Source organism: Gallinula chloropus (genome assembly GCF_964237585.1).
Source record: "Gallinula chloropus genome assembly, chromosome: 5".
Classification (NCBI taxonomy): Eukaryota; Metazoa; Chordata; class Aves; order Gruiformes; family Rallidae; genus Gallinula; species Gallinula chloropus.
In genome coordinates, this window is record NC_140090.1 from 17,358,512 (window position 1) to 17,383,618 (window position 25,107).

The 25,107-nt window shown below is 63.3% G+C and overlaps 3 protein-coding genes across 4 annotated transcripts; 1 reads left to right on the top strand and 2 right to left on the bottom strand.

The window, feature by feature from the left end:
• Nucleotides 1–436: 436 nt before the first annotated feature.
• Nucleotides 437–6,310, top strand: ZFAND2B (zinc finger AN1-type containing 2B; the record flags this gene model as incomplete). Its single annotated transcript, XM_084265682.1, has 9 exons — nt 437–963; nt 1,053–1,311; nt 1,727–1,858; nt 2,515–2,666; nt 2,899–3,006; nt 3,153–3,222; nt 3,713–3,789; nt 4,741–4,819; nt 5,090–6,310. 9 exons carry the CDS (start codon nt 437–439, stop codon nt 5,126–5,128), a joined length of 1,443 nt encoding a protein of 480 aa, XP_084121808.1. The 3' UTR covers nt 5,129–6,310.
• Nucleotides 6,311–6,703: 393 nt separating this feature from the next.
• On the bottom strand, nt 6,704–13,560 carry ABCB6 (ATP binding cassette subfamily B member 6 (LAN blood group)). 2 transcript variants are annotated; one of them, XM_084265245.1, is made up of 20 exons: nt 13,483–13,560; nt 12,269–12,800; nt 11,559–11,696; nt 11,088–11,277; nt 10,801–10,893; nt 10,330–10,522; nt 10,112–10,233; nt 9,908–10,017; nt 9,764–9,829; nt 9,519–9,644; nt 9,354–9,430; nt 9,191–9,254; nt 9,008–9,093; nt 8,835–8,892; nt 8,542–8,646; nt 7,997–8,171; nt 7,575–7,687; nt 7,380–7,474; nt 7,123–7,191; nt 6,704–7,013 (listed from the first exon to the last, which is right to left on the bottom strand). In XM_084265245.1, the coding sequence occupies exons 2-20, from the start codon at nt 12,782–12,784 to the stop codon at nt 6,887–6,889; spliced, it is 2,523 nt and encodes an 840-aa protein (XP_084121371.1). In that variant the 5' UTR covers nt 12,785–12,800; nt 13,483–13,560; the 3' UTR covers nt 6,704–6,886. The 2 variants fall into 2 exon arrangements, with proteins under 2 accessions (XP_084121371.1, XP_084121372.1); XM_084265246.1 differs by having other exon boundaries at nt 12,269–12,818; nt 13,483–13,525.
• Nucleotides 13,561–14,149: 589 nt separating this feature from the next.
• On the bottom strand, nt 14,150–24,888 carry ATG9A (autophagy related 9A). Its single transcript, XM_084264924.1, has 14 exons — nt 24,750–24,888; nt 24,434–24,475; nt 23,118–23,184; nt 22,669–22,830; nt 22,424–22,565; nt 20,818–21,566; nt 19,697–19,850; nt 19,310–19,489; nt 18,235–18,480; nt 17,713–17,933; nt 17,202–17,319; nt 16,783–17,005; nt 16,510–16,652; nt 14,150–16,425 (listed from the first exon to the last, which is right to left on the bottom strand). The coding sequence occupies exons 1-14, from the start codon at nt 24,850–24,852 to the stop codon at nt 16,420–16,422; spliced, it is 2,556 nt and encodes an 851-aa protein (XP_084121050.1). The 5' UTR covers nt 24,853–24,888; the 3' UTR covers nt 14,150–16,419.
• Between the last annotated feature and the right edge of the window lie 219 nt (nt 24,889–25,107).

Genomic DNA, 25,107 nt, shown 5'->3' on the forward strand with positions numbered 1-25,107 from the left:
GCATCTCTCGCCCTCCACGCTGCTGCCCCTGCCGCCGCCCTGCTGTGCGGGGTCGGACATCGTCGCAGGGTTCCCGAAGTCTGAAGGGGCTGGAAAGGAGCCCGGAGCTCTGTTGCATCCACTGTGTTTGGAGTCTCTCAGGGCTGGGAAGGGAGGGCTGGGGGGGGGCGGGGGGCTGGAGCGGTGCTCCCCAAGTTCAAGCTGCCCCCTGGGGCGCTCTTGGCGAGGTCCCGGCAGCCCCGGCGGGGGCAGGACGGCTCCGCTGCTGGCCCCTGCCCGCCGCAGGCCGCGGTAGGTCCCTCGGGAGCGGGAGGGGAGCGCGGTGCGTGCAGCGGGAGAGGGCAGCGGGGCGGGGGCGGGGCCGGGGCTGGCTCCGCCCGCCTGACGCTGTGCCGGAAGCGGGCGCGGCCGGAGCTGGTGCCGGTGGGCGGCCGCCATGGAGTTCCCGGACCTGGGAGCACACTGCTCCTGGCCCGCCTGCCAGCGCCTGGGTGAGCCCGACGGGGACGCCGCCGGGGCGGGGAGGGGGTACGGGGCGGCCCGGCTCTGTGCCCGCTCGGGCCTGTCGCCGCGGGCCCGGGCCCAGGCGTTGCGGACCGGCCAGCGCGGCCTCGGCGGGGCGGGGGGCCGGGCGCCCGCTCGGTGCGGCGGGGTTGAAGGGCGGGTCGTGCCGCCCCGGCTGCCCTTGGCAGTGAGGAGCGGAGCAGCCGCGGCCTCCGGTCCTCCCCCCTTGCCCGCGGGCGCCCCGCCGGGGCGGAGCTGGCTGAGGGCATCCCGGGGCTGCGGGGTGGATACGCGGCTCTTCCCGGCGGAGCAGCCGGCGGCTTTCGGTCGGGGGCAGCGTGGCGGGGACAGGGAGGGCGCCCCGGCTACCGGCCCTTTGTGCCGCGGGCTGGGGGGGCCGCCCGTCCCCGGGGCACCCGGCAGCGCTTTCCCGGGGGGGGCGGGAGGGCGCCGTGGCGGGTGCGGCAGCATCGCAGCCTCTGGCTGGAGGCCGTAGCCCCCAGGGAGCTCGGTGTGGGCTCAGGGTGTTACTCCTGAACCCGGGGCAGGACAGGTTTTGAGTGGGAGCCCGAGGTGCTGGGAGCTGGGGGGAGGTGGTGGCTCCGCGGCCGGCCGGGGTTGTGCCTCGGGAGGTCGGGGAGGCTCCAGGAGGCTCGGGGAGGCTCAGGTCTCTCAACGCTGTCTGCCCGATGCTGCGTCTCCCCGCTCCCAGATTTCCTCCCCCTGAAGTGCGATGCCTGTGAGCAGATCTTCTGCACCGACCACATCGCGTACGCCCAGCACGACTGCACCTCTGCCTACAAGAAGGTGAGCAGGGAGAGGTGATGCAATCCAGCCCCACGCACACGGAGCTGCTGAGCGTTCCCAGGGGTAGTTTGCTGGGCCTGGGAGTGACTTCTTCAGTCTCTTGGGCACAGTCCCATCTGGGAAGTGTGCTGAGTCTGGAGGTGTCCCTGGAAGCCGGGATCTGGACCTGAGTGCCACAAGCTTCCAGCCTTTCCTCTGCCACTGTGTGAAATGGTTTGGGCATCCCCCAGCTCTGCTGTCCCTGTCGCAGCTGCTGGGTCGGAAAGAACAAGCTCTTTGGAGGGTAGCGAGCAGGATCACAGGCTGCAGGCCATGGAAACCATGGCAAGCAGATCCTGAAAGGGAGAGGCATGAACCCGCAGCACCTGAGGCTGCCTGGCTGCATGCTCCCAGCCCCCTTTTCTTGTCTCTACAGGATGTGCAGGTCCCCGTGTGTCCCCTCTGCAACACCCCGGTGCCCGTGCGGCGTGGGGAGATGCCTGATGTCGTGGTGGGTGAGCACATTGACCGTGACTGCAAGTCTGACCCTGCACAGCGCAAGCGCAAGGTAGGAACCCAGCGCTCCCCATCTTGCTGCTGAGCTCAGCTGGGTCCCTGACGAAACCTGGGGTGAGATGTAAGCAACACACAACTAGGCTTTGCCCAGCGTAGGTCTCTGTTTGCACAAGCTGAGGGCAGGAAGGGATGATGGGCTGGAGGTACGTGTGTCTGCAGGGCTTTGTGATGTGTGTCTGCGGCTGAGGTAGCAATGGGATGGGATGGGATGGGAAGTCACCTGGGACACAAGGAAAGGCGGGATGAGGATGGGAAACTGTGTGCTGCCATTAGGATAATGCAACCAGCAATTAGCTGCCTCTTCTAGCCAGGAGAGGAAATTGCTGCAGGGAGCTGGTCCTGCTCGAGTCCATCCCAGCGGCAGCTGGAGGGCTCTGGGCTGTCCCCAGGGCAGGAGAGTCCCTGGGCAGGGCAGGCTCCTGCTGCATGTTCTGTCATTGTGGGGATGCTCATTTATGAAGATGGAAGCGCTAGTGGGTTACTAATAACTTATCTAAAGAAAATTAGTATTCAGAGGCCAGCTCCAGAGCCCCATGGAAGTGACACTGGTGGGGAAAGCTGGTCAGTGCCCAGGGCTGGGCATGACGGGGAGAGACAGCCCATCTCTGCTGGTGTGTTCTTCTTCACCAAGGCTATGTTGTCCTTCAGATCTTTACCAACAAGTGCTTGAAGCCTGGCTGCAAGCAGAAGGAGATGATGAAAGTGATCTGTGACCAGTGCCACAAGAACTACTGCCTCAAACATCGGCACCCTCTGGACCATGATTGCAGTGGAGCAGGGCGTCCCCTCTCCAAAGCAGGGTGAGGTTCCCAGGGCAGAGGGGCTGGCAGGGATGGGGCTGTGTTTGCCAGATAGGTGACAGGGAGAAAGCTGAGCTCCTCCTGGCCCGTTTTCTGGGACTGCCGCATCCTCACAGAGGAGAGGGGAGCCAGGGAAGAATCTTGCTTATCCAGCTTATTCTCCCTGGGTATTCTGTGCCCAGAGGTGGCCTGTGATGGTAAACAGCTGCTCACAGCATCGGGTCTGTCCTAGGCACGCCGCAGTCGCAAGAGCCCAGGCATCCTCCTCCAAAACCGTGACCGCATCGAGCAGCGGAGCTGCGTGGCCAGCAGACAGCCCCGCTTCTCCAGCCTCTGCCAGGTATGGCAGCAGCCTGACCCGGCTCAGAGTGGCTCCCTGGGGGGTGCAGGAGCGACAGCTCCCCAGTACCTGGGTGCTGGGGGGGGCTGTGTGCTCCTGCCAGTGCTCCTGCCTTGACAGTAACCCAGCTTCTCTCTCGCTCACAGAGGAGGCAGAGCGCCCGCGGCGCAGACTTGCAGCACCTCCCCTCCGGCTGCCGCGCTGCAGAATGGTCTGGTGAGCGGCCTGGGCTGGCGGGGCGGCTGCGGTGGGTTTGGGGTGCCCCGGGGAGCTGCTGCAGGAACTGCCTGGCTGGGCCTTCCCTGGCACACAGGGACCCCAGGTGCTCGGTGGGGCGTCAGCAGAGTTCGTGCTGGTGCCTGCGAATGGCAGCTCTCGCCCACGCTTGGTGCTCGGCTTTCCCCAAAGGGCCAGAGTGTGTGGTCTGTGTCCCCTGGGTGTCGTTCTGCAAGCCAAGGATGGAGGAGGAGACTGGAAGCTGCTTCCCACTGGTGTTTGCAGCATGCTCCCTGCACAGGCAGGCAGGGGAAGAGAGAGCTGCAGGTCTGTCCTGCAGAAGGTCCCAAGGTGAAACCTTGGCTGTGTCTGGCTTTGGAGATGGGAGATGCACCCGCCCTTGGCCAGGCAAGACTGTGCCTGCTACGTGTCCCTCAGGGCTGCCTCCTGTCACCCCTGCCCAAGCTGATGATGACATGTTTTGTTTCAGAGTGAGGAAGAGGCACTGCAGCGAGCTCTGGAGATGTCCCTGGCAGAGTCAGCACGCAGCTCAGCACATCCACCCAGGTACAGCCCAGGGACACGTGGTGTCATGCCCCAAGCCTGTGACTGAGAGATGCCCCAGGCAGCATCATGTGGCTCCAGGATGACATCCTGCTCAGCACGTGGCTGTGGCTGCTGCCTCTGTGTGGCTGAGAGGGGAAAAAAGGAAGAGTCCCGAGCCATCACTGGGCTCTGTTCAGCGAGCAAGCCCTCTGGGGCGCTGGGTGGGCACCGTGACTGACAGCACAGAGTAGGGCAAACCATTGTCTGACCACTTGTCAGCTAACAAGCGAGCATGGCTAGAGCATGATGGAGGTGGTGCAGGGGTGTTCAGAGAGACGTTAACTGTCTCTCCTAACAGGATGTGCACACACCTTTTCACGTTGTCCCTCAGAGCAAAGACTCTGGACTAGGATATACAGGCAAGCCTCAAACCCCATCTCTGACGTAATGGCCTCCAGCATGGCCTTCACTAACTAATTAGCTCCATGCCTGTTTCTCCCCCCAGTAAACAAGGAAGATGAGGCCCACAGCCCAGGGAGGGATGAGGGTATCCTCCCTTACACCTTCTCTGTTGAAAGGCATCACAGAAAAGGCTAAAGGATGCACATATTGGGTGGCAGAGGGCATGTGCCAGCAGGTAGAGAGGCAAACTGGACAGAGGGACTTAATGTGCAGTCAGCTAGCTGCTGGAGCAGAGGCTGCAAGGAGACCCTTGTGGTTACAGAGCAGGTACAGGTCTTCCAGAGTTAACACAGTTCTCCTTGTCCCGGGATCCTGGCTGCCAACCCCAGCTGGATCCTCTGGTGCCTCCCCAGCCCCTAGCTCATTCAGGGTGATCCTCGGTTGCTCCCTGCCCTTAGCTGTCCTGTGGGTTGCAGTGACAGGAGGTCCTGCTACGCTGAAGGTCTCTGGGCACCGGGTGGGTGAGGCAGGGGGAGGCCAAGGCACCCAATGCACCCCTGTCCCCGGCAGCACGCAGGAGGAGGAGGATCTGGCCCTGGCCCAGGCGCTGTCAGCGAGTGAAGCAGAGTACCAGCAGTCGCAGCGGCAGGTGAGTGGGGGGCTGGCTGGAGGCTCTGCGCCACGGTGGGGGTGATGCCAGCCTGACCTGTGTTGTGGTGGGGTCTTCCCTGGGTTCCGCTCCCTCTGTGCTCTGTCTGAGGGCAGCTTTTCTCACTAGGAGAGCAGCCCAGCCTGGGGCCGTGGCAGCATCCCTGCTGACCACGCAGCTCTGGGGACCTGAGGATTGGAGATGAGCCCTTGCAGGACCGAGGAAGAAGCCCATCTTCTCTTGCTCACTGTCTGCTTCTTCCCATTCCAGGCACACGCTTCGAAGCCGTCGAACTGCAGCATGTCGTAAGGCGGGAGGTGGGCTGTGACCCAAGGAGCCTCCCTGGTGTGGATGCCATGGGGTTACAGCCTGGACACTGATGACAAGGGCCCCGCGCTGGGGACAAAGATCTCCCTGGGAGCTGTGAGCCGCCAGTCACACTCGGACACCTGGGCCCTTGTGTGTGTATAAAATCGGTGCAGCAAGCTGCTGCTGCTCCTGGAGAGGTGAAGCCGGCGTGGAACGGGGCTGGGCACACGCTGACTGGAGGAAGCAGCGTCCTGCCCCACGCTTACCCACAGCTCCCGTATCCCTGCGCTGCTGGGCTGTGGGATGAGGGCAGAGCCGGCAGGCAGGGACGTGCCCTGGGGGGACATCGTGTGCTGGGATGTACAGCTGGGATACGGCCACCTCCTGCCGCCCTGGGGGCTGGATTTCCTGCTCCAGGGAGGGCTGTGCCAGCCTCAGCAAGGGGCACTGGGGATGGACGGTCTCTCGCTTGGGCGTGAGCGTGCAGCTCCCTGGCAGCGTGGGGGCAGCTGCTTCCCGCTGCCCGGGCCCTCAGTGCCTCCCCACTGCTGCATGCATGAGAGCGCTGGGCCTTGCCCAGCTCAGCTGGGGCCCTGCACAACACTGAACGGGCTGTTTCCCTTCTGGTTTAACTGTGCAAGGGCTCTTAACTGGAAGGTAACCTCAGCAGCAGCTCAACCGCACCCATCACTCACGCAGGAGTGCTGCATCTGCCTTTGGGCTGCTCCTCTGCTGCGCTGGACTCACAGGTCCCTGTTCTAATGCTGCTGGGGCAGGTATGCCTCCTTCCTTCCAGCTGCCCCCCCTCCTTCCTTCCAGCTGCCTCCCCTCCTTCCTTCCAGCTGCGCTGCAGGGATCCCCTCCTGGGGAGCAGCAGCACAGACCCCTTCCTACAGCCAGGCCTTCCTTTTGGGGGGGCAGGAGCCGATGCCTGGGTTGGGGGGGACATGCTTGTCCTGCTGGCCTCTCCTGGGAGGGGGGACCTGCAGCTGTGCAGAGCGGTGCTGCTTTCCCCCTGGCTCCCTTGTGCATCCCTGCTGGAACCGCTCCTGACTGGGGTTGTGCCTGGTCCTGCGTGGAGCCCAGGGCTGTGGGGGTCACCTGCTGGCAGTGCCTCCCTGTGGCTGGGTTGGGGGGTTCAGGCTGGGCTGAGGGCGGGCCGAGACTTACCAAAGTGCTGCTTCGGAGAAAATAAACAGCATAGCATGAGCTGCGTGAGGTGCTTTTGGGGAGGGGTACTTGGTGTACAGCACAGAGCAGCCTGTCTGTGTGGGTCAGGGGGAGCACACGGGGTGAAGTGGGCACCAGCTGTGATGCTGCCTCCTTCCTTTGCCCCTGGAGCGCAGCCCCCAGCCCCACACAGCCCTTTGTGCAGGGATGGGGCAGGGCTGGCAGCCGGCTCTGCCTCAGCCTGGGATGCTCAGTGCTGGAGCAGCTGCTGGCCCACCCAATGGCACAGGCACTGTGCCTGCCCCTGCCCGGATCATGGTGTGTGTCATCCCCACCCCCACCCCCCCGTGGTGTGGGGGGTCCTGCATGCACGTACCCTGCACAGAGCACACAGAGGCAGAGCTGGGAAGGACCTGGTTTAAGAAACTACACGCCAGCAAAACAAACAAGTACAAATGTGGAGTGTCCATCCCAGCCCCTGCGGCTCCTGGGGCACACGGGGCCCCGGCCCGCAGCCCAAAAGGGCTCCCTGGCAGAGTGGGGGGGCTGGGCCCTGGGTCAGCAACACAGCAGAGCCCCCAGCTGTGCTCACGGACCCTTCTTGCTGCTGGGGGGCTTCTCCGTGCGGCGCTCCTTGCTCTCGCCCTCGTCCCCAGCCTGCTGCTGCAGCCACATGCCAGCATACACACCGCCCTTCTGCAGCAGCTCCTCATGCCTGCGGGGAGAGGGGTGGGGAGGATGCAGGGTCCTGAGCTGACCCCAGAGCCAGGGAGGGGATCCCCGCGGTCAGGCAGCACCAACTGTGCCCCCCTCCCCGTGCTCACCTCCCTCGCTCTGCAATGCGCCCGTCCTTGAGCACCAGGATCTGGTCTGCACCCACCACTGTGGAGAGCCTGTGGGAAGGGCAAGGCGTTATCCCAGCTCCCAGGGGCCTGGGAGGTGGTGGGGAGGGATTGGCACAGTGCAGTGGCAGGGGCTGTCACCTCCTGGGCAGGATGACAGGTCTGTGAGCCCCTCTGCAGGGGCTGGCCAGCTTGAAGAGCTCAGCACCCCCCCGGCCAGCCCTTTTCCTGGTTCCTACCTATGTGCAACCACGATGGTGGTGCGGTGGGCGCAGACCTTGGACAGGGAGGTCTGGATGTTCCTCTCCGTCTCGGTGTCAAGTGCAGACGTGGCCTGGGGGAGAGGCAGGGGGTGGGCAAGGGAGACAGGCAGCGGCTGGGGCCAGAGCCACCGCAGCGTGGGGCGAGGCTGGGCTGGGGGCTGCTGCTGTTACCTCATCCAGCAGGATGATGCGGGGACCCTTCAGGATGGTGCGTGCGATGGCGACACGCTGCTTCTCCCCCCCACTCAGCTTCAGCCCCCGTTCCCCCACCTGGGTGTTGTATCCTGCAGGACAAGGGCAAGAGCGTGCTGCACTGGTGCCCTACAAGGTAGGGATGGGGACTGGGGCTCTGCTGCATGGGGGTGGTCCTGCCGGGACCACGTGGCTGCTTGGCACAGCCTCAGCCCAACCCCTCCCAGGGGGGCTGATTTAGCCCTGAAAAGCAGGCAGGGAGAGGCAGAGCAAGGCCTGGGGTCACACGGATGTCCCCATGGGGGGATGTCACCCAAGGACACCTGTGAGGGCAGCTACAAGGGCACAGCGGACCCTGGGACAGCCAGGGAGGGCAAGGAGGGGGCTGCAGGGGGTCTCACCATCAGGGAAGGAAAGGATGCGATCGTGGATGTCAGCAGCCTGGGCTGCCTCCTGCACCTCCTGGTCGGTGGCCAGGATCCGCCCGTAGCGGATGTTGTTGGCGATGGTGTCGTTGAAGAGCACCGTGTCCTGGGGCACCACCCCGATGTGAGCACGCAGCGACGCCTGCTTCACCTGGGGAGCAGCGGGGGGAGGCTCAGCCTGGCACATCCTCCCCTCAGGATCCAATCCTACGCCCCAACCATGAGCCCCACACCTCACTCCTTGCAGGGTGGCTGCTCTGCGGAGTCTCCCCTGGACCAACCTCCACCCTGCAGCAGGGGGGCCCTGCCAGTACCCCAGCTCTTCCCAGGGAGCCCTGGCCCCTCTCCAGCATTTCAGCCCAGGGGGTCCCTCCCTTGCCCCACTCATCCCACCCACGCACTGTGGGTGCTGCGTGCTCACCCCTGCCCTGGGGAGATGCCAGCGCCCACCCCAAGCGATGCTGTGAGGCTGGGAGGAGCCTGAGCGTGTGTCCCAGGCCCCAGAGGCCTCCCAGCCTCACCTGGGAGATGTCCTGTCCGTCGATGCGGATGCAGCCGCCCCGTACGTCGTAGAAGCGGAAGAGCAGGCGGATGACAGTGCTCTTCCCCGAGCCTGAAGGTCCCACCTGCGTGCAAAGGTAAAGGAGCTTGGAGACACCAACGACACCCCCAGCTGCTGGGGGCCAGGGCCTGGGCAGGGAAGGGCCAGCCCCACTGGTGACCTGTCCACTGTCTCCCCTCCCAATACATCCCAGCCCCTTTCCCGCCAGCCCACCCTCCAGCAGTGAGCCCACCCCCAAAGCCCCTCTCTCACCAGGGCCAGGGTCTGCCCAGGCATCACAGAGAAGGAGACGTCCTGCAGGATTTCCTTCCTGGAGAGGGAGATGGAGAGGGGCCCAGGGTCACCCCTGCTGCCCCGTGTCCCCATGCCAGATCCCATCAGTCGACCTGTCCCATCCTACCCCCCCCATGTCTGCTGCCCCATACCCATCCACGTAGCTGAAGTGCACGTTCTCAAACTCAATCCGCCCGGCGTCCAAGCGCAGGTCACTGGCGTTCACCACGTCCTTCACCTGCCCCACGGTGAGACACAGCCTCAGAGCCAGCCCAGCCCCCAGGCAGGACCGCGGGGCCCTGCCAGGGAGCAGGGCTCAGCATGGTGGCACCAACCTCCTGCTCCTCATGGAAGAGCTCGAACATGTTCTCCATGTCTACGAAGGAGTTCTGGATCATCCTGGAAGAGGGCAAGGACCAGAGGGAAGGGTTTTAGGGGAGCACATCCTAGCCCAGGTGCCCATGGGGAGGGAGACCCCAGGAACCCCCGCAGCACTACCTGTAGTAAGTCCCAAACCAGTTGAGCGGCGTATAGAGCTGGATGATGTAGGTGCCGAAGAGGACGAAGTCCCCCACCTGGAAGGGACAGCGGAGAGGTGCCCGTCACCACCAACCCCAGGGCCCCACCCCAGGCAGGGGCTGCCCAGGCTGGCACCAGCCTCACCTGCAGCTTGTTTTCGGTTACAAAGTAGGCACAGAGTAGGGACCCTGCCAGCAGCCCCAGGCCGATGACCAGGTTCTGGGTCTGGTTGAGGAGGCCCAGCGAGGCGCTCACCTTCCACTCTGAGACCTGGAAGAGGAAAGGTCCTTTGGGGTGCTGCTGCCTCCAAACCAGACCCACGCTGAGCTCCATCCTCCACACAGGTCCTCCTGAGGCTCGGCTCCTTTTCCCCCACCACCCCCCTGTACCTGGTACTTGACGATGGCATCGTTAAAGCGGTTCACCTCGTAGCTCTCTGCGTTGTAGTACTTCACCTGCAGGACGCAGAGCTGGGGTCAGCACCCAGCCCGGCTCCCCCAGAGCCTGAGCACAGCACCCCCCAGCTACGGCACCGTCTCAAAGTTGAGGAGTGAGTCCACCGCCCGCGACTTGGCCTCGTTGTCCCGCGTGTTCATGTCCCGCCGGTACTTGGTCCTCCACTCCGTGATGAAGATGGTCAGAGCTGCAGGCAGGAGGGGGCTGCGTCAGTGGACTCCCACCACCCCACAGCCCGGCACGGCCCCCCTGGCTCCCCCCCGATCCGCCCCCCCACTCACTCAGGTAGAGGGTCATACACACGAAGATGATGAGGCCGAACCAGGCGCTGAAGACTGAGGTGAAGTAAACGATGCCGATGACGATGTCTGTGATGGTGGGGACGATGCTGAAGACAATGTAGCTGAGGGGTGGGAAGGAGGATGGTGCATCAGCCCAGCCCAGCCCAGCCCAGCGGGGCTGCCCACCCACCCCCCAGCCGCCACAGGCGCGCTCTGACCTGAGCAGGCTGTTGATGCTGCTGGTGCCCCGGTCCACGCTGCGCAGGACCTCGCCGGTGCGACGCCCCAGGTGCCAGCGCAGGGACAGCCCGTGCAGGTGGGCGAAGAGCTGCACCTGCACCTGCCGGTTGGTGAACTGCTGCACCCACACCCACAGGAAGGTGCGCAGGTTGCTCACGAAGCCAGTGGAGCCTGCAGAGGAGAAGTAGGGGGTGCCACGGGTTGGTCAGCATGGACTGGCAGCACTGGGGCACCCAACCAGCTCAGAAAGCCCATCTGGGAAAGAGGGATTTGGGATGGGGTCCTCCCGCTGTCACCAAGACAGGACACAGCCTTGCTTGCTGGTCCCAAGCGAGACCAGCGGTGATGGGGCACAAGGACATCACCACCTCCACCGGTGACCCCAGCCCCAGGACAATGTGACCCATGCTGCCTCTCCCCAGCACCTCACCCTTCCCAGTGGTCCTTACCGGCACCTCCGCCCTGCAGGAACTTCAGCCCCACATAGATGCAGACAGTCCAGGCCAGAGTGTGCCAGGGAGCACCCTCTGTCAGCTCGTTCACTGGGGAGAGGATAGCTCAGGTCAGGGAGCATGGCCAGGAGCCCCAAGGGAACTAGCCCCTGCCCCCAGTGTAGGCCCCTGCCCCCTGGCCCCTGCTCCTGCCAGGTACCTGCCCCTGCCAGGTCACTCATGACACCCTCCAGCCCTCGGTGAGGCTGTGGGCAGCCTCACACCCCAAGCTCCAGGTGGCTCACCAATGTTCTTGTAGTAGATGGGGACAAAGACATTGATGGCCCGCTCCAGCCCCATGAGCGCCATGCAGAACAGCACCAGTCCCTGCAGCAGGTGGTTGCCCCTCGGCCACATGTACGGCACCAGCAGCCGCAGCTTCCTCCGGAAATCCTTCCAGGTGGAGGTGGTCCTGTCGGCGTTGGGCAGGAGTGGCTGGGGAGAGCAGAGAGAGGGGTCACCACCCCAGCACCCCAGCCCAGCTGGCAACAACCCTGGGAACACCCCAGCAAGGAGACCAGCTTCATCCTCCCAGGGTCCCCACTCCATCCTTCTGCAGGGATGCATCCTGCCAACAGCAGGCAGGGAGCTTGGGCAGCCCCAAACCTGGCTCTCCCCAGTCTCCTGAAGATGCTGATCCCAGGGCAGCTGCGTTTCCATTTGTCCCCAGCTCCTCCCCAGCCGCTCCCACAAACTGCTCCAGCCTTGGGACTTGCCTGGCTGTTCTCCACGTCCCTCTCCTCCTCATTGACCAGCAGCATGTAGGGTTTGCGGGGCAGCCCTGGGGCCTTCATGCCCAGGACGAAGAGCAGGAACGTGCAGACGTAACGCAGCAGCCAGAAGCTGAACTGCACCTGGACAGAGAGCAGGAAGGTGGGTACGGGGGTCAGCACTGCAACTGGCCCTTGGCATAGCCCAGCTGGGCACAAGATGGGCACAAGATGGGCATAAGCTGAGAGAGGCAAGGGCATGGGGATGGGGTACCGTGCAGCCAGGGAAAAGGGGACACCCCACAGAGCTCAGAAGGACCTCTTGGCTGAGCACAGCACTTGAGGATGCACCCAGACACCTCCCTTCCTCCCTGCTGCTTCTAGCTTTGTGCCTTCCAGCTTGGGGTGCCCCTACCCTGGGGTGAAGCAGGGGGTTAAAGGCCTTTGGGGAGCTGGCAAACACCTCCCGCCCCTGCACCTGGGGCAGGGCCAGGCAGAAGCTGGAGCTGAGCTGGATTGGGGCACGGAGAGATGTGTGATAGCTGGGCTCAGGGCCGAGATGTGGCAGATGTGTGGGTACAACCTGGGAGCGTGCACACCCTGGGCATGACAGGGCATGGCACGCACATCCCCAACACCCAGTGAGGCTGCAGCCCCTTCCCACCCCCCAAAGTGCCCCACTCCCCTTCCCTGCCCCCATCACCCCCTCAACCCACCTTCTGGTTGGTGTCCTCCAGCGCCCACCACCACAGCGGGCTCCTCCAGCACACCAGGGTCAGGTTCTCAGCAGCGAAGGCCAGTGCCCAGAAGAGGAGCAGGACGGTGCCGTGGCCGCGCGTCCGGTCGTGCGCCAGCACCCGCGTGTGCTCCAGCTGCAGGAGGGCGACGGCGCAGCCCCAGCTGAGGGCCCAGAGGCAGGCGTGCAGCAGCATGTACCCGTAGAGCCTCCCTGGGCCCCCCACTTGCCAGAGCAGCCCAGCGAGGGGCTGCAGGGCCAGGAGCAGGGACAGCAGAACCTGGCCACCGTAGAGGCGGGAGCGGGGGATGTACTTGGGCTCCATGGCACGGCCGAAGCGGGCGTAGCAGGCGTACTGCAGGGCACCCAGCAGCAGGCAGACGCTCAGCAGCACGGCTGGCACCAGCGTGAAGAAGAAGCAGGGCTGGAAGCCCTGCTGCACCCAGGCCTGGGCGATGGAGCTGTTGCCCTCGCAGTAGCCCCCCAGCACCGCCATCCTGGCACGTCACCTGCTGTGGAGAGAAGAGGGGCTGGGGCAAGGTCTTGGAATGGGACGTTGGCCACGGGTGCAGCAAGGGACCCGCAGCAGGAGGGCACGGAGGAGCAGAGGGGTACGCGCATGGGGACGGGAGCAAGGGACGCGCAGAACGTATGTCCTGCATGCAACACTCCTGCAGCTGTGCGTGCAAGCAGGGCCGGCTTCACGTGGGGGATACCCGCTTACACGGCCTGGCAGTGCCCTGGGCAGGGGAGGTAACGACACGCTGGGTCCCCCGAAGCCGCCTTGGCCTTTGAGGGGGCACTCGGATAGGGGGGGGCACTGAGAGGGGTGAGGAAGGCAGCGAGGTGCTGGGACGGGCCGTGAGCCGAGGCAAACGCAGCGGCAGTGCGGGGAGGGGGTGGGGTGCGGGGCAATGCAAAGGGACGCGGGCGACGCGGGGCAAGAGCAAGGGCAGGGGACGCGGGAGGACACGCGTGAGCGGACACACGTGCAGGGCGAGGGACACGCCGGGGCGAGGGACACGCCGGGGCCAGGCAGGGCCCGTGCCAAGGGTAATACCCGGGCGGCACCGGCGCCGCTCGGCCCCGGGACAGGCGGCCCCAGCGCGGGCGCGGCCCCGCTGCTCCGCGCAGCCGCCGTGCCGGCCCCGCCGCCCCGCCCGCCGCGCCGCCCGGGTCCCCCCGCCCGCTCACCTGCCCCGGGCCCGCCGGCCCCGGCCCGCTCCGGGCTCCCGCGCCGCCGCCAGCCGCCTCCAGCCGAGCCCCGGCGCCGCTCCGCTCCGCCCCGTTCCCCGCCCCCGCGCCGGCACCGCCGGGCTCCTGCGCGCCCTCCCCGGCGCCGGGACCGCACCTCCGCCCGCACCCCGCGGCTGCATCCTCCGGTGTCGTGTGTCCCCGCCCAGCCCCCGGTGCCCAGCCCCGGGCTGCACGGACGTGAGCCCCGCCGCACCCCCCTCCCCCGCCCCACATCCCCCCGAGCCAGGGATAGGGAGGTGTCGGTGTTGCGGGACGAACTCCCGGGCTGGGGGCCACGGCGGAGGGAGGTGGGGGGGTCCCCGAAGCCGAGGCGAGGTGCTCGGCTCCTGCTTATCGCCGCCGCCAGCCCCGCGCTGCGGCACCGAGATAGCCCCCGCCGGCCCAGCGAGGCCCTGCCTGCCGCAGAGGTCAGGCAGGACGGGGCGCTGCCTTCCCAGGGATAAATATAGCGCCCGCTCCCCCCGCGGCCCCTGGGGCTGAGCTCCGGCAAGCTCCCAGCGCTTCAGGAGCAGCCGGAAGGCTCGGCTGCCTCGGTCAGCCCGGGGCCTGGGGTGCTGCACAGCGCCCTGGGGCGAAGGGAGACTCGGAGGCAGGCAGAGGTGACACAGCCCATCTTTATTAGACGGCCATACAGCTGTACAGCGAGGGCACGGGGGTGCGACGCCGCGTTCCCCAGGGACCCCCCACGTCCATGCCCCCTGGGACGTGAGGAGGAAGAGTGGCTCGCCATGCACATGGGACAATGACGACACAAGCACAACATGCGGCAAGGACTCCTGCCCCGTCCATCCCTCCCACCAGCCCCAGGAAAGGCCCAGACACCCCTCAGAGATCAGCAGCAAGTCCGCCAGGAAGCCCAGACGTGGCATCCCGCAGCCCCTGGGGAGGGTCACCTCCATGCAGGGGGCAGCTGGGGTGCCAGGGAAGGCACGGGAAAGCTTGGGTTCCCAGGAAATTCACTTTCAGTTTCCCTTCACCACGCCACGACAGCCCCCAGCCAGAGGTGCTGTGGGATCGGTGCAGCCCCTCCTCCCTGGGAGCACCCCAGCAGCACCCAGGTGTGCAGCCCTCACGCCTGGCTCAGTTCTGACCTCATCCCCAGCTTTGCTTTACCACACTCTGGTGTCTTACAGACCCTGGAGCAGGTTCAGCTCGGTTCCATCCCACCCATCACAGCAGGGAAGGAGCCCGACAGCCGTTGCCTGAGCCCCCTGGCCCTGCTCACACCCTGGCTACCTGGGTGCACCCACCCCGGCAGCGCTGGGAGCAGCCAGCCCCTGGAACCTGCCCAGCCCAGGCTCAAAGGGCAGAGGGCAATAACCCTGGAGGGGAAGAGAGGTGGCCCTGAACTCCAGGGATGGCAGAGCAGAGCCTGTGGTGCTCACAGAGGGCACGGCAGAAGTGTGCAGCCCCTGCCCGAGGCGGGAGGAACGAGGGAGGAAGGGAGCAAAGCAAAGCCGTTGGCCAGGATGAAGATCCTCCCAAGCTGCCACTGGAAGAGAGGAGAGGGAAACCACAGCGATGGTGGGAAGATCTTGTCTGAAGCTATGCTGCACAGCCCGGACCCAAAGCCCCCCACCACCACCCCCAGGGCTGGGTTTTGCCTCTCCCTTCTGGGTTCAGGACCCCCCTCCTTGTCCCAACCCCCAAGGCACAAGCCAGCTGCTCAGTCCATGGGCTCTACAGTAGCTGAAGCTGTGTTGCAGGCAAGAGGATGGTCTGAGGAGGGAAGGAAGAGCCCAGAGGCCCCAGGTGTGATGCAAGATGCGCTGAAGCCTTTGCCTGGGAAGAGGAAAGGCCCCATACCACAGAAACAGCCCATCAGGGGGACAGACCTGATGCACCACATCTGGGGCACAGGGAGAAGGTCTTCATCATGCCTGGGGTACGGGAACCAATACACAGAGCACAAGACCATGAGGGTGGGCTCCGAAGGGGCTGCGAGCACACCCAGGGGAGGCTGGGCTGCCCCACCCTGGGGTCTCTTTGGCACTGCAGGAGGTCCCGCGAGCAGCCCCCAGCCCATGGGTGCTGTACAGGAGCAAAGGATGCTGCTGCTGCCCTAGCCCAGAGGTACGGCACAGAGCCTGCCAGGGACCCAAGATTTCCACCCCATCCACCCTTCCCTGCGTGCAGGGGACGGGCCAGCTGTTGTGAGAGGTGGGGAAGAGCCGCAGCATCCCTGGAATCCCAGCCAGAACTGTTCCACCCGCTCTAGTTCCCACCCCAACCCACACCAGCAGCAGCTGAGCTCCATCCCTCTGTGGAGTGCTGGGGCAGAGCAGTGGGAGACAGCCCCGCTGCTGTCCTGCTCCGGGCTAAAGGGCACAGCACCAGTCCTCTTCAGGAGGTCAAACACGGTCATGGGCAGCTCCCCAGGGCTGCAGACAGGGCAGGTGTGGGGCTACAGGCTGAGCTAGAACCCCCCTCAACGGCTCCCGCCTTCATTTGGGAGGCAGGTCCCAGCTCCGGGCGGACACGTGGAGCTGGTGCCGTCTCACATCCCTCTGAAGAGCAGCTGCTGCTGCCACCTCCGAGCCAGTCCACTGCTAGTCTCATCACACCAGCTGTCACAGGCTCTGCAGGGATCCTCCGACACGGACGACACAGACGTGCACACAGACACACGTATGTACTCACACACGCATTCACCCCACAGGAGTCAGAGCGGCGCTGACCGGCCTGCGGCGGGACACAAAGTGCCACCGCAGAGCCGCCGGCTGGCAGTTTGTCTCTTCGGCGATTGGTGGCAGCAAAACGGAGCCTGGGACCGTCCTGTCCACTCAGGACGGGAGAAGAGTCAGGCTGACACCACATCCTGCTGCCCAGGCGGCTCCCAGTCTGCAACCCCGACGAGATCCCCAGTCTGCAAGGCTACACCTGCAAGACAGAGAGGGGATGTGGCACCTATCGGGACCATCCTGAGTACAGGCTTCCCCTTTCAGCCACAGCCCTCACCCCTACCTTGTGGATCTGCGGTGGAAGCTCATCCTCTGAGCTCTCCTCTGGCACGGGCTCCGGGTGTCTCGCTGACTGCCCGTCCTCAGCCCAGCCTCCCAGAGGGAGTCGGGAGAAGTGTGACGGGGCTCTGTGCACTGTGCCCGGGTCTGCAGGAGAGGCAAAGGGGAAGATCAGCTACCCGAGGGACTGTCAGGCTGCAGAGCCAGGCAAGCTGCTCGTACCAGTCCGTACAGGGCCCTGGATACGGGGCTCTGCCCCCTGCCCTAGCTCCCATACCTGTGATGCCACCATACCGCCGCTGGAAGCCAGTCTGCAGGGTGGCCGTCTCCTCGGCAGGCTGCCGCGGCGAGGCGAAGGGGTAGCTGGCCGAGCGAGGGATGGGGACAGAGGCACCCCGCTGAGCATCCAGCTCCTCGTGGGCACTCTCCCCGCTCTCGTCGCTCTCCCGACGGTGCCAAGTGTGCCGCTCGGGCTCCAGCTGTGCGTGCTGCTTGTGCAGCTGCAGGCCAAAACACGAGTGAGTCGGCAGTGTGGGCGAGCGGAGACATCCGAACGCGCCCTCTCCCCAGCACTGTGCACTCACTGGTCTCAGCTCCCACTCGTGCTGGTATCCCAGTCGCTCCAGCAAGGGCACACCCCAGTTCTAGTCACCCAGCTCCACGCCCCCCAGGCCAGCCCAGCTCCAGGCCGCTCACCTCGTGCATGTAGAGCGCGTGCAGGCTCATCTCGGTGGAGGCGTACTCTGACAGGATCATGCTCTGCAACTGGCCCTCCCAGGCGCTGCTCCCCGAGCTCACAGTCCTCGCATCGGCACTGCCATGGGACACACAAGTGGTGTTTGCTGCCCCAGTACCCCCCACACCGCCCAGCCCCTCTCCTCTCTTAACGTCAGGCTTGCGGAGATTTGCTTTTGGGCTGGGTAGGAACAGACCCCTTCTGTGTCTCTTCTATGGTGCTGCCTCTTCCCTACCAGGAGCTTCTCACCACTGCGGTACCCACAGGAGAACCCCAGAACCCCAAAACTGTGCTTTGGGGACAGCATAAGCACCTGGGCCTAATTCTGCTTGAGAATATGTCTCTTGCTGCCCCATGCTGCAGAGCCAAATGTCACCATTTGCCTAGGACAGTAAGATGGCACTTGGGCAAAGGGTAAAGGAATTCAAAAGGTGTCTGTTCACCCCCTGCCCTGCCCAGTCTGCAGCTTACCCGGAGGCTGTCATGGCACTGGCACCGCGAGGTTGGGCTCCCTCTCCATCCCTTCCTGCTGTCTGGAAGCCACTGGGAGGCTGCTGGGCAGACTGGAGTGGGGAGAAGGAACGCAGGGCCGAGGCCACTTCGGAGAGATGGTGGGAGGCCTGTCCATCCCGGCCCATGTGGAAGCCCAGCGCCGAGGAGCCCACTATCACATTGGCAATCAGGCTGTGAGGCTGTGGAATCGGAAGGGAAAGACTCACTGTGGTGTGGGGACCTGGAGGCCTGACTCGCCCCAGCCACACAGAACTGGGGCACCCCAGCTCTCCGCCTCTCTCCCACCTCACGGCCTCATGACAGCCTGCTGCCTTCTCCAGATACCCAGAACCTTCCCAGTTAGTGCAGATCTGTCACATTTGTATCCCCAGACACAGCCCAGGCAAGGCCAAAATTGCCCAGAGGGCCTGGTTATCAGTTTGCCAGCACCCAGAAAGCACCCCAAGAACACCCTGCATCCCTCCCGCCCAGCCCAGGCACCTCTGACTCCGACTGCAGGGACTGGATGGAGCTGAAGAGGGCGTTTTCGGGGAGCACAGCCTGCTGAGCCAGCGCCACGCTGCTGTCCCGGTGCACCCGCTCCTTCAGGAAGCCGATGAAGGCCGTGCTCTCCCGGGGCGGCTGCCACTTGGGGTTGGTGATGGCAAAGTGCATGAGGGACAGCTCCGTCTTGCCATCCTCGGCCTGCTGGTAGATGGAGGCCTCCGTCTTTCCTGCTGACATCCACTGCGGAGCAGAGACAGGCAGTAAGGGACAGGATCTGCTTTACACCCACATCAGGCCTGGGAATCCTGCCATCAGTCTGGGCAAAGCATGCAGTGGCCACAGCTCCCCGTGTAGCAGGTACGACACCAAAGCCCCACACTAGTTCAGCCTTCACAGCCTGGGGGAGAAGCGGGAAGCAGTGTCCTCCACCTCCACCCCAGAACATGCATCGCTGCACGGGGAACTGGAGAGATAGGGACCAGTCCCAAAATACTGAGAGCTGAAAGCCTCATCCTGTGCTCTCCAGCTCACAGCAGGAGCAGCTACAGCCATCACGTGACTGTTCTTAAAAGCTTCCTCCCACAGTGAGCCTGACCCTGCACTAGGTCATGACCCTGTCACTACAGAGTCTTTCCTGACCTCACCCCCCAGGCACAGGAACCAGACAGATTCCCTTTCCCCCAGCATTAGATTTTACAAAGAGAAAAACGCTTCCCATCTGCCCGAGGCAGCCCAGCTCCCTTAAGCCACTTCTCAGTGGTGACACTTTCTAAACGTCCAAATGCCCCCCAAGGACACAGGACTCTGGGTTGTCAAGATGGGCAGGGACACCAGATAGAGAAATGACATGGCCTGGTTCAGAGAATATCAGGTTAATAAATCACAGCCAGGCCACGAGAGCCTGCTGGGGCTGGTGACCTGTGTTGGCAGCCCCCCGGCACCCAGCAGAGAGGCAGGTGGCTGGGCTGTGGGCTGCCAGGAGTAGCGAGTTACAGCCTCTCAAGGGCCTAAAGGATCAGACATGCTGGTGGGGAGATCAGGCTGCTCTCCCCTCACCCACGGGACCTACCGCCGGGTGGCCGTGCTGGCGCACGTCCATCTGGGCAAAGGAGCAGGTGTCGCCCACACCCACCACCTCCACCGTGAAGTTGCGGAAGAAGTCAACGATGTCCAAGGACTTGGGCCGCAGGCAGACAATAAGGATCAGAGGGGTGATGATGGGACTCAGGAGCTCCTCCAGGATGAAGACCTGAGCACAGAGATGATCGGTTCAGCATAAGCTTGTGCATGTCAAAAAAACCCCACAATCCCAAACGCAGCCCCCCAGCTCCAGCCCATCTGGGGCAGGCTGCGTCTGAGAAAGCTGCCTTGATTCACTGCCAGCCCAGAAGCTGCTCAGTTCTCTTGCAGCTTCCCCCTCACGCAGCTTCTTCCCACCCCTGGCCAGCCAGCTCACCGCTTTGTACTGGAAGAGCTGGGCAAACTCGTCCCTGGTCTCATAGCGGTGGGCATTGCCCTGCCAGTGGTCAGGCATGTAGTGGATGTGTGCCAGGATGACTCGCAGCAGCTGCTCCGGGCAAAACACCAGGTGCTGGTCGGGGATGAAAGACCTGTAGGACAGGACAGGGAAACATGGCACCATCACACCCCAGTTCCTGGGAGATCTCATCCTGCGAGGGCAGGGTCACTGGGCTGTGTTACAGCTCCTCCCATAGCCGTCAAGCCCAACCCCAACCCTCTGCCCTGGTTTCAGTCAGGATGGAGTTAACTTCTTTTGTAGCAGCGGATGGAATGCTGTGTTTGGGTGTTAAAATGAAAGCAGTGCTGATAACACCCTGATGGTTTTAGTTGCTGTCAGACAGTCAAGGACTTTCTCAGCTCTTCATGAGAAAGGAGGGGCGAAGCCAGGACAGGTGCCCAAACTGGCCAAAGAGAGTATTCCATGCTCGGTATAACGGGGGGCTGAAGGGAGGAGGAGCAGGGGCGGCTCCAGGACACACGTTTTTTTTGGGGAACGGTTGAGTTCCGGAACGGCTCTGAGTGGCACGGCCTGAGCTGTGGGTTTGGTGAGAAACTGCATTGTGTATCAACAGTTTCATATTTTTTTTGCTCTAAAGTCCTGTTAGCATTGTTATATTTTATATCTTTCTGCTATTTTAGTAAACTATCCTTATCCCAACCCACGGGCCTTTTGGTTTCTTGATTTTGGGGTTGTTATTTGCTCCTTCCTTTTCCCTTCCCTTGCCTTACACCCCCGCCTTCCCTCTTCCCCTGCTCTTTTCCTTTAAAGAGCAGGCAGCTGTGTGGATCTCGGCTCTCAGCTGGGGTAAAACCACGACACTCCCACAGGTGCTGCTGTACAGCTCCATGACACCCCCATACCACCCAACTGCTGTGCTCAAGATCACCACTACTCCATATCTTTCTCCTGCCCCTGCCTCTCCCCAGCCATGCCCTTCACTTGGGCAGATTCACATTCACTTGCAACCACAGAGCATGCCTGCCTGGACAGTTGTCAGCCCCATCGCTCCCCACAATGCTGCCAGGAGCACGTGGGGGAGCACAGACCCACCTCACCTGCACACTGTGATGCCCACCCCGAGCAGGGTGACCGTGGTCAGGACATGCTCAACCGCCAGCACGTCCTCATCGTAGATGGTGAGAGCGATGAGCACAGCCAGGATGGAGCCAGCAAAGAAGGCCACATTCTTGGCCACGATGGTGAGAAGCGGGGAGATGAAGCAGTTCATGTACTTGGAAGCTGGCTTGTACCCCTTGCTGAGGCGCGAGTGCAGTTCGTGGTCCAGCTCGTTGAAGTGACGGAGGTAGCAGCGGCCGTAGAGAGACCAGCAGCGGGCACCCAGGCTGCCCGGCTCCCGCTTCAGGATCTCCGTGTAGCTGAAGAAGGCGTAGAGGATCTGCCAGATGAGGATGAGGGGGCAGAGGAGGAAGTTCGCAATGCCGATCCACAGGATGCGGGTGCTGAGCTTCTCAGCCAGCTCCAGGCGGTTCCCAGCCCGCTTGTACTCGGCCTTGAGGCTCCACTCGTTCTCAAAGAGGGAGCCAGGCCCCCAGAAGAAGATGAGCTCGAAGTTGTACTTGAGCCCACGTGTGTAGAAGACAGTGTCTCCCAGCAGGGGCAGGCGGAAGCGGATGGGCAGCAGGGACTTGTTCACCATGGCCACCATGTAGTTCTTGAAGCGGAGGATGCGGTGGTAGATGTCCAGCTCTGTCAGCTCTTTCTTGTGGATGCAGATCTGGTGCTCCTTCTGGATCTGCACGATGCGGGCCTGCACCTCCTGCCAGGTGTAGTAGGGCAGGGTGGACTGGAAGGAGGCAAGCAGCGAGGTCAGGGGCAGGATGTGTCCAGGGACAGAGGCTGGGCTGAGCCCACCCCACCTGAGCACATGCCTCAGGGTGCCACACCAGGACACAAGGCACCTCCCTGCACTGCTCCACACCTTGTCCCGCTGCCCTTTACCCCCAGATCAGTGCAGGTGGCTGCTTCCCAGCCACGCACACGCCGGCTGCCTCGGAGGCACGAACACAGCTCCAGCCTCCCAGAGCTGCCATTCAGAGTCAGCAGGGAACAGCGAGCCGGGGAAGGGACTCAAGCAGTGTCCCAGAGCGAGCCTGTAGAAAAGCTGGGGGCAAACCAAGCCTCGTGGCTCACCCCACCTTTCTCAGGACATGGTTGCTCCTCAAAGGATGTGCACACACCTTCCCACATCGTCCATCAGAGCAAAGACTCTGGACTAGGATATACAGGCAAGCCTCAAACCCCATCTCTGACACAATAGCCTCCAGCGTGGCCTCCACCAACTAGAGAGCTCCAGGCCTCTTTCCCCCGTAGTAAACAAGGAAGATGATGCTGCCCACAGTGCAGGGAGGGATAAGGATATCCTCCCTTACGCCTTCTCTGTTGAAAGGCATCACAGAAAAAGCTGAAGGATGCACATACTGGGTGTCAGAGGGCATGTGCCAGCAGGCAGAGGAGGGCGTCAACGCTCAGTAAGCTGGCTGCTGGAGCAGAGGGTGAAAGGAGACCTGAGTGGTTACAGATTGGAGAGGGGTACAGGTCTCCCAAAGAAGCCAGCTCCAGAAAGGGGTGAAGGCAGCTGCTTCTCACCGCTCCACAAATGCCTCCTGCATCCCACAAGTGGCCCTTGACCCAGCTACTCACCATGGGGATTCTGAGGGCATTGATGTAGAAAGAGTGAATCTCCCAGTAGCAGCAAATGTTGTAGATAAATTTGACGAGTCGGTGGATCCAGAAAACCCCAGCTATCACCAGGATGCAGATGAGGAAGCTGTTTGCCTGGATTCTGCAAGCAAGAAGAGGCAAGTAGTGAGAGACAGGCCCGTGCAGGTGCCCCGAACACCTGAAAAAGCAAGAGCAGTGGCTAACATGCCTTCTGCCACCCCTACCTCGCACTGCAGACGTTTGGAGGCAGAAAGGCATCTGGCAGAGTCACCTTAATTGGCTCACTGGGATGCTGGCTATGATTTACCACTTTGTTGGCAAAAAGGATGTCATAATCCACACAGCTGATGAGAAAGGTGGTGAATGCCACCACAAAGATGAACTGCCTGTGGAAAAAAAGAGAGCAGGCATGAGGGAATCTGCCCTCCAAATCAGAACAGGCAAGGTCACACCTCATGGAGATGCATTCCCACAGCCACAGGGGCAGGAAAGCTCAAGGGCACTAGTTCCTCCAAGAGGAACGCGGGTTTGGGGCATGGAAAACCCTAATGAAGGGGAGATGGGACAACTGTAAAGGGGATCCCCAAACCCAGCCAGCTACAGGAGCTCAACAGATTTGTGGCTGTTCCCCAGCAGCTGTAACAGCCACAACAGAGGAGGAACCGGCACTTACATGAGCTCAAAGATCTCTCCAATGAGCATGCAGGTGAAGCCATTCTTCTGATGCAGGTTATAGACGTGAAAGCTACCGTCAAGGAGAACACTCTGGAGACTCCTTCCCCCTCACCGAGGATGGAGAGGCCCATCTGCGGATGCCAGAGTCCCACTGGCAGCCCCAGATCCCCTGCCAAGTCTCCCTCCGCTATCCAGGGAAAACCCCTCCCACCCAGACACACCAGCAAACTGTTTCTCCACTGCATGGAAAGGCATTCTTCCCAGGTGAGGCACAGCTGGCATAAGAGGACTTGACTCCATCCAGGTTCCTTTATTCCCCCACCCAACACCCAGAGGGGACTCTATCCCAGCAGAGAGCAGAACCTCAGCGTGCCCTCAGGTTGCATGAGGGTGGGCAGGGCAGGACAGGACAGGACAACACAGAGACAAGCAAAAACACCTTTAATGGCCCCAGCACGTGACCTGTACTCCCTGCTCCTGACCCCTGGTAATGTGATTAGCATAACTAATGCCACTGCATTATTTCCCTTTCCCTCATTACCAGGCCCTGAAGATCCTATGAACCAAGCAGACAAACTAAACAGATTTCTCCTTCCCCTCCCCACCAGCCTCAAGATTCCGGGGCACCAGGCTGACTCCTCCCTTCCTTGCTGCCCCTGAAGGTCCCAGGCATCCGCTCAACCCAGTGGTTGCAATGACTCCGTCAGAGGACGCAGAAGGGTGACAGCACACAGAGTACTGTCCACAAAACCAAGGACTTTCAAGTCCTAAGTGGGAACTTGGACCAGAACTGCCGCTGCCCAGAGAGACCCAGGGCTGCCTGATGGCCAGGGATGCCTCCACCCACCATCACCCGCTCCCTCTGAAGCCCGAGTATGCTTTTTCTGTGATTTCTGAGCTGAGGTTATGATTGTTATGCTCACACACCAACCCACGCGTTAGGGCCTGACTCAGGGCTGCAGAGCCCAGGCGCTTCAGAGCCGTAAGGTGAGAGCTGCGAGACTCTGTCACCTGCTACTCACAACCTCGCGCCACACCGGCCCTGCGCACAGAGCCCCGTGTGCTCCGGTTAGAAACCCTGCGCTCCCCATAAACATCCTGTTAAGGAAATAACCCTTCGGTTGCACCCACACCTCCCTGCCAAAGGTATGTAAGAGGATGGGTCTGTCCCCTCAGGGGTGGGGGGTTCTGCCATGCCCCACCCCCTCCGGAGCCGTCTGGTGTCCTGTGGGAAGGGGCAGATGCTGCCCCAACCCCAGCGCTCCCACGGGCAGCGAGGCCCCGGGAGGCGGCGGGCTGCGCAAAAGGATATACGAGAGAAGAAGAGGTCCAGGTTCTCGATGTGATGCCAGGGAGCTGAAGGGAGAGGAAGGTGAGGGCCCCTCCGACACAGCGACAGGCACCACGCCACCTCCTCCCCGCTGCCCCGGGCTGCCCGCGGCCCCACACCGACCCCGCGGCCCCCGGCTGCCCTCGGTGCCCGAGCTCTCCCCTCGACCCCTGGCTGCTTCCTCCCTCCCCGGGGCCCCGGATCTGCCCCCCGCAGCCCGCCCCAAGCCGCCTCCCGTTCCCCCCGGCTCAGAGCACGGCCGCCTGCGGACAGGCCCCAGCCCCCGCTGCCGCCGCTCACACTTGGCGCCTTCGGGGACGTGGACAAGGAGGTCGCCGCCGCCGGGCGGGGACTCGGTGGAGGAGCTCTCCAGGCGCTGGTACTGTGTCTCGAAGTGGGCCATGGTGGGGCCCCCCACCGCCGCCGGCCCCGGCCCCGGCCCCGGCCCGCTCGGCCCCTGCCCCGCGACTGGCGGTCGCGACACCCAATGGCGGCCGCGGGGCGGGAGTGGGGGGGCGGCCAATAGGACGGCGGGGGAGCGGCGGCTGGGGCTGAGCCTGTCGGCGGCTCGTAGTCAGGGCGGAAGTGGCGTGAGGTTGCTGAGACCGCTTCCGGGCCGGGTGGCGGCCGCACGTGAGCGGCGGGGCACGCGCCCCCG